Source organism: Notothenia rossii, assembly GCF_949606895.1.
Source record: "Notothenia rossii genome assembly, chromosome: 7".
Lineage (NCBI taxonomy): Eukaryota > Metazoa > Chordata > Actinopteri > Perciformes > Nototheniidae > Notothenia > Notothenia rossii.
In genome coordinates, this window is record NC_136905.1 from 68,875,502 (window position 1) to 68,891,748 (window position 16,247).

Sequence of the window (16,247 nt, forward strand, 5' to 3'; positions counted from 1 at the left end):
CAAAAATAATAACATCAAAAATATTCTCAAAGTACCAAAAGTAAACAACACCTAATATGCAGAATGGCCCATTATATAATGTAATATAGTACTATTTCTGGTGCATTATTAAATGAAAATATATCAAAGGTTTATTGACATATCATATACACAACTATGGTGTTGTATGTAATTAATTAAAAACTAGGGTCACAGGTTCCTCAAAAATGCAATTACAAGACATAAAACCCTTTTTAAAAACAACAACAATAAAAAAGTGCAAGCTCAGGCATTAAGTACACTGTAAAAAACATTTTCATTGGCAGGTGGCAATGTCTAAATTAATAACAAAGGATGAACTCGGGTCGAGAGATATTGAGGAGGAAGGGATATGGAAATGGCTTGATGGAACAAGACTGACCACAGGGTAACATTAACAAACAAGAAAGATCTAAATTCACAAATTACTTTAGACTCAACAGGACTTTAATGACACTACATTACACTTATGACTTCACTTGAACTTTGATTCAAAGAAAATGAATATCTTTCTTTGAATTACCCACATCCACTTTGTCTGAAGCATTCCAACAGCATCCAATCAAATTGCCAGAACCATAAGGAGCTAACGTTACGTTTAGATAATGTGTTATTCTACACATCTTCGGTCTCTGGTCAACCAAAAACAAATTGCAGAATGCACTTATTGTATGTGGGTGTAATGTAAACTTCTGAAGCAATGGAGTCCATTAGATTTGTGCTGCATCTCTACCCCAGTCCCATGTGTTTAGCTAGCTCTGAGAGAATAATCAACATTCTGCATAAAAAGATAAAACAGGAAAAGTACTAGAACACCTCTATCAGCTGACAAATGAAAAAGTGATTAATAATGTGTTTCGTGACATAGTAGTTTATTTGGTTCAACTAAATTATTATTTGTTTCAGTTACTGGATTGGTGAAGGGTGGAGATGAATTGATGACAGGGACTGAGCAGCCCCTTTGAAATCTGGTATCAAGAGCCATGCCATCATATACTGAAATGGATTTGCCAAATGACAACAAGGTCTGCAAGTTAATGTGATTTTTTAAAATTAATTGTTGCAATCAAAAATTGAGACCATTGAAAATACTTTAACACAACTTCCAAATCTTTTTTTATTGTCCTTTCAATATTTGTGGAAACTACACAATGGCAAGGTAAACGTAATAAAATACATTTGATTTATGCAGTGAAATATCAAATGTAAGATCACCATTTTCTAGTAATAAAATAAATAAATGACCTTTTTTATGTGCATATGACTTAATACTATACAGGTCTGTACATTAAGTTAGTTTATCAGCTAAACACCCATCTCTACATAATTGTACATACTTACAAGTCACAACGCAGCATTAAGATATCACTTAGCCTTGAGTTATTAAGGTAAAGGATTTGTTCAGATGTTTTTAAATTGTGTTGCATGGAATTCTTATCCAAACTCACTGTATTTTCCACTAACAGTGGTCGACAAGCCCTTACTTTGGAAAAATACAGCAGTACCAGCATGGGACGCGATGTATTGTTGTTGATGTGGCTGGCAGCAAAACATATAATATACTCTTAAAAAAGGGCTACCTAAAATAAATCAATATCAGTTTGAGTGTATGATATATTTAGAATATTTCCACTGCTTAACTTTTCTGTCAGTTAATTCCGTCACACACAAACCAACTAACCAATCAAGGAAGTGGCAAGATTACTATTTTTGTTGAATGAAGACGATGTACCAAATAAACTGAGAGTTTAGTCAATACAAAGCATTTGATACATAAACACCAAAAACGAATGCCCATTTGTTGGTTTCTATGTCTGATTGTTATGAAGCTTAAGACAGCACAATATGTCTTATCTGTGACAACTACATTATTCGAACCACACTTTGCTTCCTACGCATGCTGGACAGACACTCACAGCACCGAAAAGTGTTCTCGAAGTTGCTTCAAAACCTGCTGAGTGTCAACATGCTCCGGAAAGGAGTCCTCAGACTTTAGGGCGGCAGTGTAGCTGCTCTGAAGGTCGCCAATCTAGAAACAGAAAAAGAAAAATCACTAAGGTAGACTGTGTTGTGGAGATTTTACTTTGCCTCTTTAACTAGTTCAGATGTTTAGAATCAGATATAAAAAAAAGGGATAAGTTACCTTTTCAGAGAGAATGGAGAGATTGTAGTGTGGCTCATACATGTGAGGAGCCAGTGATTCAGCCGTCTGCAGGAAGGCTTTAGACTGGGTCAAAGAAACATTCATATTATCAACATTTATATATGAAAAAATTCCATGAAATCAGACATTCAGATTCTCACAGGGCTCATACATTTTACATAATTAGAAAAACAGCAGAAATGTTGCTTTAACTACAGCTTGCAGTCCCTCATTTATAGTAACATCTGAAGAATGAGCATCTTCAAGCTTAATCATGACTCCATAATAACATTTCATTAGCTCAGGGGCAGTTTAAGTTAAGCTTGAAGAATATAACTGTTGGTGTTTACTGAAGACTCTATATCAACTGTCTTTAGGGTATAATGCAGTGTTGCAATCAGACTTTTAAGGCATTCAAAACAATGTGCTGTTTATCATCCAAACATTACTATAATATATATCACTACACAATAATAGTTTCACTCCTAACTACCATTCTAAATATCATTATCCAAAAACACACCAGTTTTATTATTCCAGCACTTATTTCAGCTTGTGTTAGCGTGGCATGACTTTCAGCTGATGGCTGCCACCTAGCTGTATATGTGGGGAACACACAGCCTTTGTTGCCGTGAGATAACCAAATACATCTCATAATGTCTTGTCCTACAATATAATGTTATTGCTAATTTGATTTATTACCTAGTGCTTGTGGTTTAATAGCTAGCTAATTCCGGTGTATAAGAGGGTCTAAAATTACAAAGTTATGATCTCATACATCATATTTTAACAGTGGAATAAAAGCTATATGACTTAAGGATTTGTCTTCACCTGTTCGATTCGACCTTTGCGCAGCTCCAGCACAGCCAAGTTGTTGTAGGCCTCAGCATGGTCATTATTAAAAGCCAAAGCCAGTTTAAAACACTGGTAGGCCAGCGTCAAGTCTGCAATGCCCTGTAAAAATAAAACATTCAAACACTGTACCTATTTGTGTACATTTGATGTAAGCTTTTAAGTTCTATTAACAATAAATTAATATACATTATTTTAACTGTAAACCGTATCAAAAGGGGTTACATTGATTAAAGAGTGCTACAGGAATTTCATTTTTTTGTATGCCAGTTTATTATTGCTGTGGTTCCCAAGAAAAAAAAGCCTCTTGATGATGAATTTCTTCATTACATTTTTGATTAATGCCAGAAAAAGCTCAGTGTCAAAAAAAAGGGTAAATTATATTTACACCTTTTTGTTTAGCAAGACAATCCTAACAAATAAACACTACTTCATGATTGTTGTGCAAATGCAATCATTAAAAGTTCAAAGCTAAGTGGCACAACTTTAACAAAACCCCTCCACTGAATAGATGAGGTTTTCCAGACCTTGGATGTCATGACGACGAGTCCCATTCAGCTGCTTAACAGCCGTTTTTTTTTTTTAAAGGAAAAAAATCATAATTCAGAAGTTTGATAATAACTGACATATTTTAAGTTGTAGCACAAAACCTGATAATATCCTGAGCTTATTTCAGGCATCTAAACAAAAACCAACACAAAGGTCCCACTCCTGAGACGAGGGAACTGGAAGATCAAAGATGTTAACTAGTTTCCGTTTTTGGGACTCATTCCTGCAGCACTCAGACATTCTGGGATATTTGAAGTGATTGGTAACTCACCACAGCCACATGTCCAACGTTGTACCACACATCAGCCTGCTCTTCATCATTGGCCACCAGAGCTAGAGCCCTCTCGAATGAGGACAGAGTCATGTCGTACTGCTGCGCGTAGAAGCAGCACAAACCCAGGTTGTTGTACAGCTGGCAGTTATAAACTCCCATCTGGAGTAACCGTCTAGCAATGGGAGAAACATATTTAATCACAGATGGGATATAATTTCTCATTACATATCCTGTAAAAATGCGTTACATTACTTATGCATAAATGTTTCTCTGACCTGTAAAAGCGCAGTGCGATCTCAGGCTGATCGGTGTAGAAGTGATTGCTGCCTATGCAGGCTATAGCCTCCACGTGAGTGTTGTCCTGCTTCAGGACATCTTTGTAATACTCTGTGGCTGATGGGATGTTGTTCATCTCCTGTGACAGTATAAACAATAAATATGGCTTCCTATTTCATTATGGCAGTGTTATCTAATTTGACTCTTTAGTAAGGATCAAACTGTACCTCGTGTATGCGAGCGATTCCTGTTAGAAGAGTAACTTCACCAGGAAAATGGTCCAGACCTTGCTTGAAAAGGCTGAGTGCTGTTATTGGTTGATCCAGGCGCTGATACACCTAAGGGGAAAACATGAAAGGTTTTATAAACAAACTATTGGTTTACCAGGGAAATATCATATTCCTTTTCAGGTCTATTCTTGTATTTTGGGTTTTTGAACATGCTTATATGCTTTAATGTTTATTTTCCAATATGCATCAAATTGGTAATGTTTCCCTACCTTTGCAAGGTAGACATATGTATCCACGACCTCTTGATGGTTGAGAGCTGATCTAAACTGTTTTTCTGATTCTCTATACAAACCAAGCCTGCAAAGACCAGAGGCATTACTCATAGCATGATTTATAAAAATGAAACGTCATTAAACATCAGAAATGAGCAGATGTCTGTAAGGTACCTGTAGTAGCATTTCCCCAGCTGAACTTTCCACCACCAGTCTTTGAACTGGGCGTGTTCAGTAGCTTGAGCAGCCAAATCTAAAGCCTGGACACAATATAAGGTTTGAGTTGCATTTTTAATAGTCAACAACCTAACAAAGTATCATGAATATTATTAATGAAGTAGCTTTAGTGAACACTTACATTATTCACATCATTTTCATGATGGAAGATGTACTCAAAAAGTGTCTGAGAAAGCGAAATAATGGTTACTTGATATGAGAAGAAAGAAATATGTATTATTTTTTGTGTATGCAATTAACAGTGTCATTCTTACCCTGGATAAATTAGGCTTTTGAGAATACTTGGCCATATTTAGTCTTGACAAATTTATAAATGGTCCTTCGGGATTGGTTAACATTGAAGCCTATAGAAACAGTGAAACAAAATGTCATGCCAAATATCATCTTCACAGTCAATATAGCAAAAAATAATGTCACATTATTTGGAAATAATCATTTGTGAGAGGCAGATAATACTGAGAAGCCAAATTCCGATTGTTTCACATGAAGCCTCTCAGTCACTGCAGACTGACACACCTTCATGCATATGTACTCACTGTTCCAAGACGGATGAATCTTCCAGAAGCACTAGTGACAGGACGAGCAGTGCTGGCAGTGCGCGGGGTCTTGATGGCCTGCTCCATTGTCCCAGGACGCCCTGACTGTGTGCTGGGTCTCACAAATCCTGTTATAGGACGCCCTGATTGTGTCAAAGGCCTTGAATTCATGAAATAAAAATTAGATCACTGTTAATTACTTTGTTGAAAAAGTTGTCAATGGTAAAAGCATTTTAGCCTGGCAGACAGTACCTGATAGCCGGTGTGGGACCTCCGCCATGACTGGTTCCAGGGAGCCTCAGTGATGTGCCGGGTCCTGGCGGAAAGGGAAGTCTTGTCAATCAGACACATTTAAGAATTGCTAATATACCTAAATGTAAGGCAATGAGAAGAGTTTGAACTCACGTGCAACTTGAGCAATAGAGCTCTCATCCAGCATCATCTCAGCAATGCCCTCCTGGTCGACCTCAACTTCATCTATATACACCATCTCTGTGAGAGCACGGGTTTTCAAGCTCCATGCAGCCTATGAAGCAGACAATGTTTCAATCATATAGATGGCCACGGATGTACAGGTGAACATATTACAGTCTTTGTTGAACTGTCGTCACCACAAAGGATGGCAGAGAGGAACATGGTTACCTCTGAGACAGGTAAAGAGGAGTCCTTGGGACAGCATGCAGTGAATCAGTGAGAGAAGAGGACAGAAATGGAGGACAGATGTGAATAAATAGGGGGAAATAGAAAATGAACGGGAAAACATGGTTCAAAGAAAAAACAAAAATGAGATGTGAAAAAGAAATGCACAGCAGTGACACGAATATGTTTCAAAAAACAATATAAATGTTGGTTCAAAGACTTGCCAGTAAATATAACGTTAACATGACCTCAGTTTAATTATGTTAAACTACAAGTACTGGACTAATCGGGATTAAACTCCAGGTTTTACTGCTTTCCTGCGTTAGCAAACTAGCAGGCTTTTCTTAATGGATAATCGCTAGCATGCTAGGCTAGCCCCAGGCTAACTGCACCACAGTACCTGGTCGTACGAGTTGTCTTGTAATATTTTTGTGCAAATATCAGAACATTGTTGGAGTTTTCGCCGTCTGAAATAGCTCCACGCCAGAAACAACGGGTCCATTGTCACCTCCATCGCTTTGTTCGGGGTAAAATTAGGTGTAAAAGTCGGCTACCAAGCTAAAGCTTTTTAGAACTGGGATAATGGCGAGAGTGAAGCTTCCTCTGTCGCTCGGCAACCGTGGAGGGGGCGGTGCTTCACTGCTGTGCTTCCTCTAAGGAGAAACACACACACCACACAAAAAATATATAACAATTTTAATATTACATAATATACTCTTTTCTATAACATGTCACGTACAACAAAGGTTACAGAGCATTTTTGATTAGTTCTACATTATCATATAATATAGAAATAACAAAAAGGTCCTTTTATTAAATGTTTAAAAGAAAATCATCACCTGTTAAAGAGAAAAGGGTAAATACACTAAAGCTAAGACAAGTTTGCAAAAAAAGCATAAATGAAAGATGGCAAATGAAAATAAATCGATTAAATGAATAAATGTAAAAGGTATTTCATGGACATATCAAAGTATCCATGGACTTCGGTGTAGGCCTACTGTGTTTGAAATAAAAAATGTGTCCATTCTTTATATTATGATATAAGTGAGAGCATGTATACGCTTATATTACATTATAATAAAATAATATATATTTGAAGGGGATTTTTTGTATGTACAATTCATTAAAAAAAAAAGAATGACATTTCCAATACGACGTTTTTATTGTACATTTATTTTTAAAATGTAGCTTGGCACCAACTTTCCAGCTATGACGTAGATGTCTGCTCCTGCTTTTTTTCCTCTCGTGGACGAGTTAAAGTATCTGATTGGACGATGCGCTGATCCGTCATCTTTGTGGGCGGTGCTTGCGGAATAACAGCGCAGCTCCATCTTTGTAGGATTTGACAGGAGCTTTGACCTGTGTCGAGGAGGACCGCGAACCTCGAGCTGCAGAAGTACAAGTTGACTGCCACAATGAGAACCACAGCCTAGAAAAGCTGTTTCTCAAATAGAGACAGAGGTATTTCATCCTATCCGACTGCGAGACTATAAATTCACATGACCCTCAAAAATGCCTAATTTCAACGCTCTCCCGGGACTGGTGGAAATGCAACGGAACTAATGGGACACACGGGCTTAAAATAAATCCTTTTTGGTGAATGACACTATATCAGAAAACATACGCGACAGAGACACACACACGGAAGTGCGGACATGGCTGACAGGACTGCTCCCAGCTGCCACCTGAGACTGGAGTGGGTGTACGGATACCGGGGACATCAGTGCCGCAACAACCTGTACTACACCGCCGCCAAGGAAATAGTCTATTTTGTCGCCGGTGTGGGAGTTGTGTACAACACCCGGGAGCATAAGCAGAAATTTTACCTGGGGCACAATGATGACATAATCAGGTAGTGTAATTATACTCACAACAGTTTGTTTCAGCACCTCGGACAGCAGCTGACCCACAACATAAAATGAATGGATACAGTACTGTTGTCATTGTGGGTGCTGGTGTCACCTTGCTAGTGTAATATGATATATAAATGTGTTTAGCTCCATAGGGAACTCAAGGGCCACACACCTACTCACCGGAGTTTATAAGGGGCGTCAGTGTGACTCCAGCAGGGCTGATGCCTTTAACCAGCTTAACCAAGGGTGAAGTCTTGTCTCTCACGACTGAAGATTACACTGCTGCCACTCCTCTTGTGACTGCATGGCTGCTATCATCAAATATAAACGACTGATTTAGTCTATAAAATAGTTGTATTTCCTGAGCATTATGTTTTTTTTAACGTTGTTGAATGTCTGGTCCTACTGAAAGTCCAAAACTGAAGGGTATTTCATTTTAACACAGGAAGAAAATCAGCAAATCCACCCATGAGAGGATGTGTTAAAGACAATACTTTGAATCTGATCTTTTAAAAAAATTATTCTAAATAGTCATTTATCATGATGACTATTAATGTATTTTCAGATTGCCTTAACAATTCATAATTTGTTGCTGGCATTGCTTGTTTGATCGTTGTCTGGTAAGACATAATAAAAAAAGCTCTTTTTAAAACAGCAGCCTGCACATACCAGCACTCTCAGAGTAATAATGCTAATGTGCAATTCTGAAAAAGGCACTTGAGCACAGCTGTCCTTGAAGGCATCCTTGAATTGGAAAGCTATATGTGGGTTGTGGTGAATCAAATATACCCTCAAGTCGCCTTCTCTTTGATACAACACAACAACCTGTGTTACATCACGTATACAATGAACATGCCTTTCCAACTGTTCTCAGCATGACTCAGAACAGTGCCTGTGTCAAACGCTCCAGCGCTTGTGTTGACATACATGTGTGGGTTGGCCTGGAGATGACTAGCATTACTGTATATACGTGTGTCGGTAGTCAACTGGACTCCTGCTCCATTATTAATGAGACAATAGAGATGCTAACCCCGGGCTGCCCTCTGGGCGAAGTGCCTGAGTTCAAACGTTACCTGGAGGAGTCACTGAGTGCAATGCGAGACCAATACAAGAGTAATTAATTGGTAAACCAGCACATTGGCCACCTGTACTTCCGCTCTCACTGTTGGGAGAGCATTTGCTAGGATTCAGTCAGATCAGGTTCCTTTTGGTGTCATTTTGTTGCTTTTTCTGCAGCCATGATGTTAGATATAATGCTTTGGCTACACAGATCTCTTGAGCTGTTGATCATTATTGACACAGGCTGGATAATAATCATTTGAACTGCAGATCTCAGAGGAGTGCATTAAATGAACTCTTGACTTACATTACATTGCATTTAGCTGACACTTTTATCCAAAGCGACTTACAATAAGTGCGTTCGACCAACAAAATACAAACTTGAAGAAAACAGAATCATATAAGTACATCAGGTTTCATAGAGCCAAAACATTTCAAGTGCTACTCAACTGGCTTTAGATAAGCCAGTCCTTTATTAGTATATAAGTGCTTTGTTAATAGTTCTATCGCTCGAAGTGGAGTCGAAAGAGATGAGTTTTCAGTCTGTGCCGGAAGATTCAATCTGACTGGCGAGCAGTCCTCAGCAGTGCTGAATAACTGTTGGACTGCTCTCACGTTGCACTAACTCATGTGGAATAGATTCAGCCCCCTCAGATAGCACTACAATCCCAATCCCTCTCTCTATCTCTCTCTTTCTCTCTCTCTCTCTCTGTCTCTTTTTCTCAGCCCATTTTGGTTGTTTGTGAACTAAGTACAAATGGGTGTTTTATTTCATTAATGAATTGCTGGCTCTGTTTCTACCTCCTGGTTTATTTTTGCCCTGCAGCCTCTTCAAACTGGTCTCTCTTTCTGATGTGGATGAGATAAGGCAATATCACAATAGACTGAGAATATTAGTGTGCTGTTAATGTTAGTTAAAACACAATGATCAACCTTTGTAAAATGTGTAGTAAAATGGTATTTTCCACTATGTTGCAGCTCAGTTATGTATTCCAGTCCAAACTCAAAGAACCTGAGGCTACTGCTAAAAATCCACAGGAGTCAGGACCACAGGGCTTAACTTCTCCTATTTGCTATCATGCAGAACATGTACACACTGCCCTCAACAATGCACACAAATGCATTCAAAACACAAACACACACTAAAAAAATCGGCTGAATACTAAAGGGTGCTTCAAGTGTGTGATCCCCATGAGTTTCCAATATCCAGCCCCAGTACGATAGTTGAACGGGAAGTAAATATTTTATTTATGTTATACATATTCTGTATAAATTAGAATATAACTTTCTGTGCCAAAAATCAGCTTTTGTCTTGTCATCAGCTTTTCAAATTCTCAAAAGATCCTACCCTAGCTTTATTTTCTGCTGTTATTCCAAATCTTGGCTGATTCATGTTTGCTGTAATAGAGCAGTTAATGAGACAGTGTTATGGAGGCAGGGGTAAAAGGCTGTCTCATGTTACAATATCTTGTTAACTTTATGATGGACTACAGCCAGAGTTATGGACTATAGATGCAAGACCGAGAATGATCTTGTTTTAGTGACCTTGGAGATATTTAGTGAATACATGTATTTTATTATTCCCTAATTAGAACTGTTAAAGCAGTATGAAGGTGCATTCAATGACCTACTAGAATGCAGAATAGACTCTTGCACTCTGTGAACTGGGTGAACTAAATCTGCACAATTATTACAAATCATACAAAACAAACCATTTTCTGTAAAGTCATTATAGATTGTGTGATGTACATGCAATCTTGTATTTTTTCGAGATTTTAACAATATTAATATTGAACAAGTTAAAGCTGTTTATGCGAAATTACTTTGTAAAGGTGAATTTGGTGAAAATGAATGTATAGGTGAATGTGTGGGAATGAGCTTTCAGGCAAGTAATGTTGACAATATGATTCAAATATACTTTTTTATTTTGTAATTCAGAGTACAAAGACAACTATACAACCTTTGCTTACTTTGGTGTCATTCACCACCTTATTAAATAATTAACATTTTGAACCATAACCACAATAAAATAAGAAGTCCAAGAAAACCTAGTGAGAAGACTGTAGAAAAATAGACATCACATCAGAGCTTTATCCTTTACTGTTGATGACAATGTTGTCTGCTTCTTCAGCTCCTTACCCTTACACATATTTCCAGGTGCTCTGTGCAGAGTGTCAGTGAGATGCTGAGGTCGTAGGTCAAATCATTACTGTGAGTAACTGCATGCTCTCTAAAGAGCACATCTGTCTCCTCCAATCAGGGTCCTCCGGGGTTCAGTACAGTTACTGCTAGCCCTACAGCGTTATTCAGCATTGTTGTTGCCGGGACAGACGTCCTGTTAAAGAGGAGATGTTATGATAGTTTCACATAGGGCTGCTCCATTATGGCAAAAATCATAATCTCGATTATTTGGGTCAATAATTGCGATTATTAAATGCGATTAGTCATTGACTTTGAAAACATCCATTTATTGTACTTTAAAACAAATAAAAATAATAATTTGATCCTTTTAACTGTTGAATTATACGTTCAGGGTAATCAACTGAAAAACCAATACAAAATAAAATAACATAAATTATACATTCATATCTACATTTAAATAAATAATATCAAAATAATAAATACCAATAACCAAGATCAACAAACATGTTGCAGTGCACTGTCACAACCTGAAAACTCCTTAACATATAGCCAACATTTTGGTAAAACATATTCAACATACTCCACTCAGTTAAACATTAAAGGCTGGCCCACCGTCATGGTCCAGAAGTAACAGGAAATAAATGTTGAACTACAATTTAAGACCAAATAAAAATGATTTGGCCACCATGGCAAATGCTGGTAGGGCTGCTCATGTCATCTCTTAAAGTTGTTTTGCTAAAACTTTCACACAGATTAGGTGGAAACAGTTACACCTGCTCTGATTTTAAACTCCTCACTTTACCCTGACTACAGTATGTGATGTCAATGACGCCAAACTTTAGGTTATTATAGTTTATTTATGAGTTAAAAATTAAACATCATAACGATTTTACCAAATACCTTAATAGTGATAATGTCTTAATACTATATACTGCATATTGGATACGAATATTGGCACTTCTGGAAGATATTTACTGTATTGATTTTCAATGTGGATATGATGATCAATTATTCATGTTATTTTCAGAAAGATCTAATGGAAAAATATGTAGAGATGAAATGTCTACTCATTGATGAGTACGGATACTCATCGTTTCTGCACAATACTATGTTTATTAGGGCTGGTACTTTTTTTATAATTTGATTGAATAGATTGATTAATTGTTCTCCAGAAAATAGTGGAACTGCCTATTAGGTATAGGGTGGCATTGTCAAATTGTTTCTTTTGTCAAACCAAAACCCAAATATAACAAGGGAAATCAGCAATTTCCAAAGCTTCAACCAGCTTCAGTTTGAAATGTGTCTCTGAAAAGTGCCTTTACAAATAACAAAGACATTTAAGAGTTTCATTTACCTTAATGTATTAATCATTAGCCTATTAATGCTTGAGCTTTATCACAACATGTTCAGCCAAGTGCATAAATACAGCCCTTTTCCGTCTCTCTTCCTCTCTGTACCGTTGACTGTGGAATAAAGCAGAGCAAACCATCATCTAATTTTTACTTTCATTGCAGGTTTTATATAGCTTTAAGCCTGTGATGTATGGGCAGGTGTTTCAGATAGAGTTTAAATGGGCGGCAGGATTAAAAACATTTTGTAGAATCCTTGAAAATATCCTGCATTGTATTGCTATTCAGAAACATGCTAATCCTCTGCCTCTTTTTAATCCACTGCAGACAGAAATCCTACAAAGGAAACTCGTGCCGGGTAATGTGAATGAAAGTTGTAACAGGAACTCACAATATCACGATGGTCTATCATAATTCCTGCCTGTTTTTAATAAAAAATTGTGTTTTGCTCACGTTGATGAAGGGAAACGTTTATGCTAGAGTGGGTAGAGGTGTGTCTCATGCTCGTCTAAAAAAATCTGATCTTGTGGCTGCCTCGTATCTTCATGAAAACAGGCTGTTTAATTGCTGCAGTAGTTAGCCAGTTTTGTACTTTAACACTTGGCAGATGGAAGACAGCCGAATCAAACAGCCGTTGCATACATCAAACAGGAGAACCTCGGTGATGCACTGCAGGCCAAGTCATTAGTGATGGCGTTTAGCAAGCTCTTCAGCTGACAGAAATTTAAATGAAACATAAATCTTGTTGTAGCTGGCTCAGACTGAACTGGATTTCCCAAGCTGTAACATGGACATACTACACATTAAAGGGGATAGGATGTGAGACCTAAGTGAAGTAATGCTGAGTGTTTTGGCCTGAGATTGACTCCATAGCTGTTGGACATTTTAGCGTCCATGTTGTTTCACAAAGATTAGCTGTGCGCTACGTGCCTTTGCCAAAGCAGTTTTACCTTCTGCGTCTGTCTACATCTCAAAGTATTCCAATCATTTTTTCTCTCTTCCTCTGAAAGCTATTTATAGCTGCTTTGCTCTGATTATATAATACGTGGTAAAATAAGAAGCAAATCGTGCCAGGTTCAACAAAGAAGGTGGGTAAGCGGAGGTGATGAGCGATAACAGGGTAATGACGGGTCAAAGATCAGAAATATCACATCTCAGCCACCTCAGATTCAGACATTACACTGACAAAGCTTTGTTCAACAAAACAGACGAGGTGCCAGACAGAAATATTCAGCCTGTGAAGGTGGGAGGAAAAGCACTCGGAAAGAGAGGTGAGTCTAGGTGTATAGTATAGAAGTGAAAGTGGAAGAAGGCCTTGCATGTTGAGGATGCCCGACCCGAGAAGCCTCATCCAGCCTGCTGCCTGAACACAAGCCAGGATTAGACGTTCTGGAGAGGAGTTGGCAAAATGGGCGTCGTGGTTATAATGGAGGGAGCTCCGTGTGTTGCAGGACGACATACATAGGTCGGGACAAGAGAAGACGAAGAATTGCCCAGTGAATCACTCAGACCTGCCTGGGACGTGAGTGGCGGACGCTGAAAGGATGGGCGGAGCAGGAGAGGGAGTGACAGCTTTATACAGTGGGCTGTTGCTCAGCTGTAGAGTGGGAATGCTTGTGGGTGGGGGAGGTATGAGTGGAGTGGGGAGATTATGTAACAGTGTTACAAACATATGCCTGGTGATGCGAGGAAACCCCAAATGAATTAGAAAAAGGTTACATGGGCAGATAGTTGTTCAAGGGACACTGAAAAATATATAAAGACAAATATAGAGAGAAATGAAATTCACATGTTCACCACCACTGCTTTTTATACTTTACGAACACCCTGTTGGCACGTAGGAAGCCAGGCTGTGTATTTGAGCATGACTGAGTTAATTGGACCATGTCACATCATCAAGCTGCCCCTCTGCTTCCATATTCAGGCCCATCACAGACTTAATGTGTTCATCTCATCCCAGTGGTTTATGCTGGGAGGGTGAATGCATTGTCACACACCAACACACACACACAATCACGCAACATGGCAATACTAACCAGATGTTTTCTCCCCCTTTTCTCTCTCTGTGCAGTTTAGCACTGCATCCGGAGCATGTGTTGGTGGCCACAGGACAGGTGGGCAAGGAGCCTTATATCTGTGTATGGGACTCCTACACCGTGCAGACCGTGTCCATCCTCAAAGATGTGCACTCACACGGCATTGCCTGTCTGGCCTTTGACCTCGAGGGACAGGTACAGTGTTGAAACAATGACACCTATTCTCAAATAGTATCAACTAAATGTACTGTTACGTAGTCTTGTTTGAATTGCGGCCCAATTTTAAAATATCGTCTTCGAGGCACTGGTTCGTAGAAAAAGAGTGTCAACAGAAATGTTCGTTTTGAGAGGCAGCAATCAAAACTCCTCTATAGAGCTGCAGGCTGGCTTTTACAGCTCACCCGACGGGCTGAGTTACTGAATGACACATCTGTGATTACTCCAGCAGTATTGGCTGGACAGCTGCACACAGTCATGCTCTACTTGGTAGATTTGACAGGAAAACAGTCAGCTGCAATGCGTGGTGTTAAGGTGAGAAAAGCTTTAGCACATGGCAAGCCTTTAGATACTCTCGTGAACAGAAACAGCCTGCACATGGACAGTGGGACCCTGCAATATAGGGGTACATTATTTGTAACTTGCTTTTGAACCTTCTCGTGTTTTTTTTTTTTGAGCAAGGACCCTGCACACCACCAGTCAATACTTACACACTGCAGCCTCAACCCAATGTTGAAGTGGTCTATTAGTGGTCGTTACTGTTCGGAAGCAGTTCTAGGTTTTTATCTTTCCACGTCTTACCCTTCCTCCCGTGGGAGTTCTCAGAGTTATACCTCCTGTATTTTGCAGTAAGAGACAGGGCGATGACCCCGTGCTATTTTCCTGCTCGGGTAGAGAGCTGGGGATTTAGATGGAAAGTGACAGTATTTAAAGGCAGAGGAAGCTTCACCGCTTCTCAGTTTAGCGGCTCTATTTAGGTTCCATCACTCCCCTTCCTGAATGAGAGGAAGTCAAAGCTGGACAAGACAATTCAGAATAATGCCTGGTGCCATTACTCTGCCCGTCAATTAAAGCAATATCACTGATGTTTGAGATATCTCTACTAGGTACTTTAGTCAGAGCTGCAGTTTTACAGCCTGTTAATACGAATTTAACTCATGACCTTTTGTTTTACTTTATTCCTATATGGAGTATAATATGCTGTGGTTGCTCATGTTACAATGCCTGCACACAGTAGTGCATACAATAATCTCTCAACACTACAAGTGTTACGGTTTGCAGAAAAGGTAGGACCCAAAAGCAGTATTAACAAAAAGCGAGCTTTAATTAAAAAAAAAAAAAAAAGCAGATGACAAAAGAAAACAAGAGACAAAGTTAGCATACCAAAAACAGGGGAGCACGAGTAAATAATCCAGGACCCAAACATGGAGCGTGACAAGAAGGGAAAGACAAACAATGAACCGACACCGAACACAGGAAGAGACAAGACTAAATCCAGGGAGGGGTAATCACAAGACGAGAAACAGCCGGGCAGGGGAGGAGAAACACAAGGGCCACAGGTGAACACAATCAGATAATTAGACACACCAGGGAAACTAACGACAGGAAGAAAAACACAGGGAAAAGGACCAGACAATAACCCAGGAGGAAAACATGACAGGGAGAACAGCAAAACACCCAAACCTAGACATAGAAACGTGACATAACATGAATATCGTCACAACAAGGTGCTTTTTTAAAAATGTGTTGGCATCTCAGTTGTCATATTTTATTAATGCCAACTCT

The 16,247-nt window shown here is 38.9% G+C and overlaps 2 protein-coding genes across 4 annotated transcripts in view; one reads left to right on the top strand and one right to left on the bottom strand.

Annotated features, from left to right (window-relative positions):
• Positions 1-1,107: 1,107 nt before the first annotated feature.
• Positions 1,108-6,665, bottom strand: ttc8 (tetratricopeptide repeat domain 8). Its single transcript, XM_079693247.1, has 14 exons — positions 6,427-6,665; positions 5,793-5,913; positions 5,640-5,703; positions 5,388-5,547; positions 5,106-5,195; positions 4,973-5,017; positions 4,789-4,874; positions 4,612-4,699; positions 4,340-4,450; positions 4,112-4,251; positions 3,834-4,008; positions 2,993-3,115; positions 2,162-2,245; positions 1,108-2,047 (listed from the first exon to the last, which is right to left on the bottom strand). Exons 1-14 carry the CDS (start codon positions 6,538-6,540, stop codon positions 1,931-1,933), a joined length of 1,518 nt encoding a protein of 505 aa, XP_079549373.1. The 5' UTR covers positions 6,541-6,665; the 3' UTR covers positions 1,108-1,930.
• Positions 6,666-7,351: 686 nt separating this feature from the next.
• Positions 7,352-16,247, top strand: part of eml5 (EMAP like 5) — a 37,566-nt gene continuing 28,670 nt past the window's right edge. For all 3 annotated transcript variants that reach the window (XM_079641551.1, XM_079641553.1, XM_079641552.1), the window contains exons 1-2: positions 7,352-7,878; positions 14,501-14,660. In XM_079641551.1, coding sequence (XP_079497677.1) covers positions 7,682-7,878; positions 14,501-14,660 — 357 coding nt within the window. In that variant the 5' untranslated portion in view covers positions 7,352-7,681. The remainder of the gene's footprint in view (positions 7,879-14,500; positions 14,661-16,247) is intronic.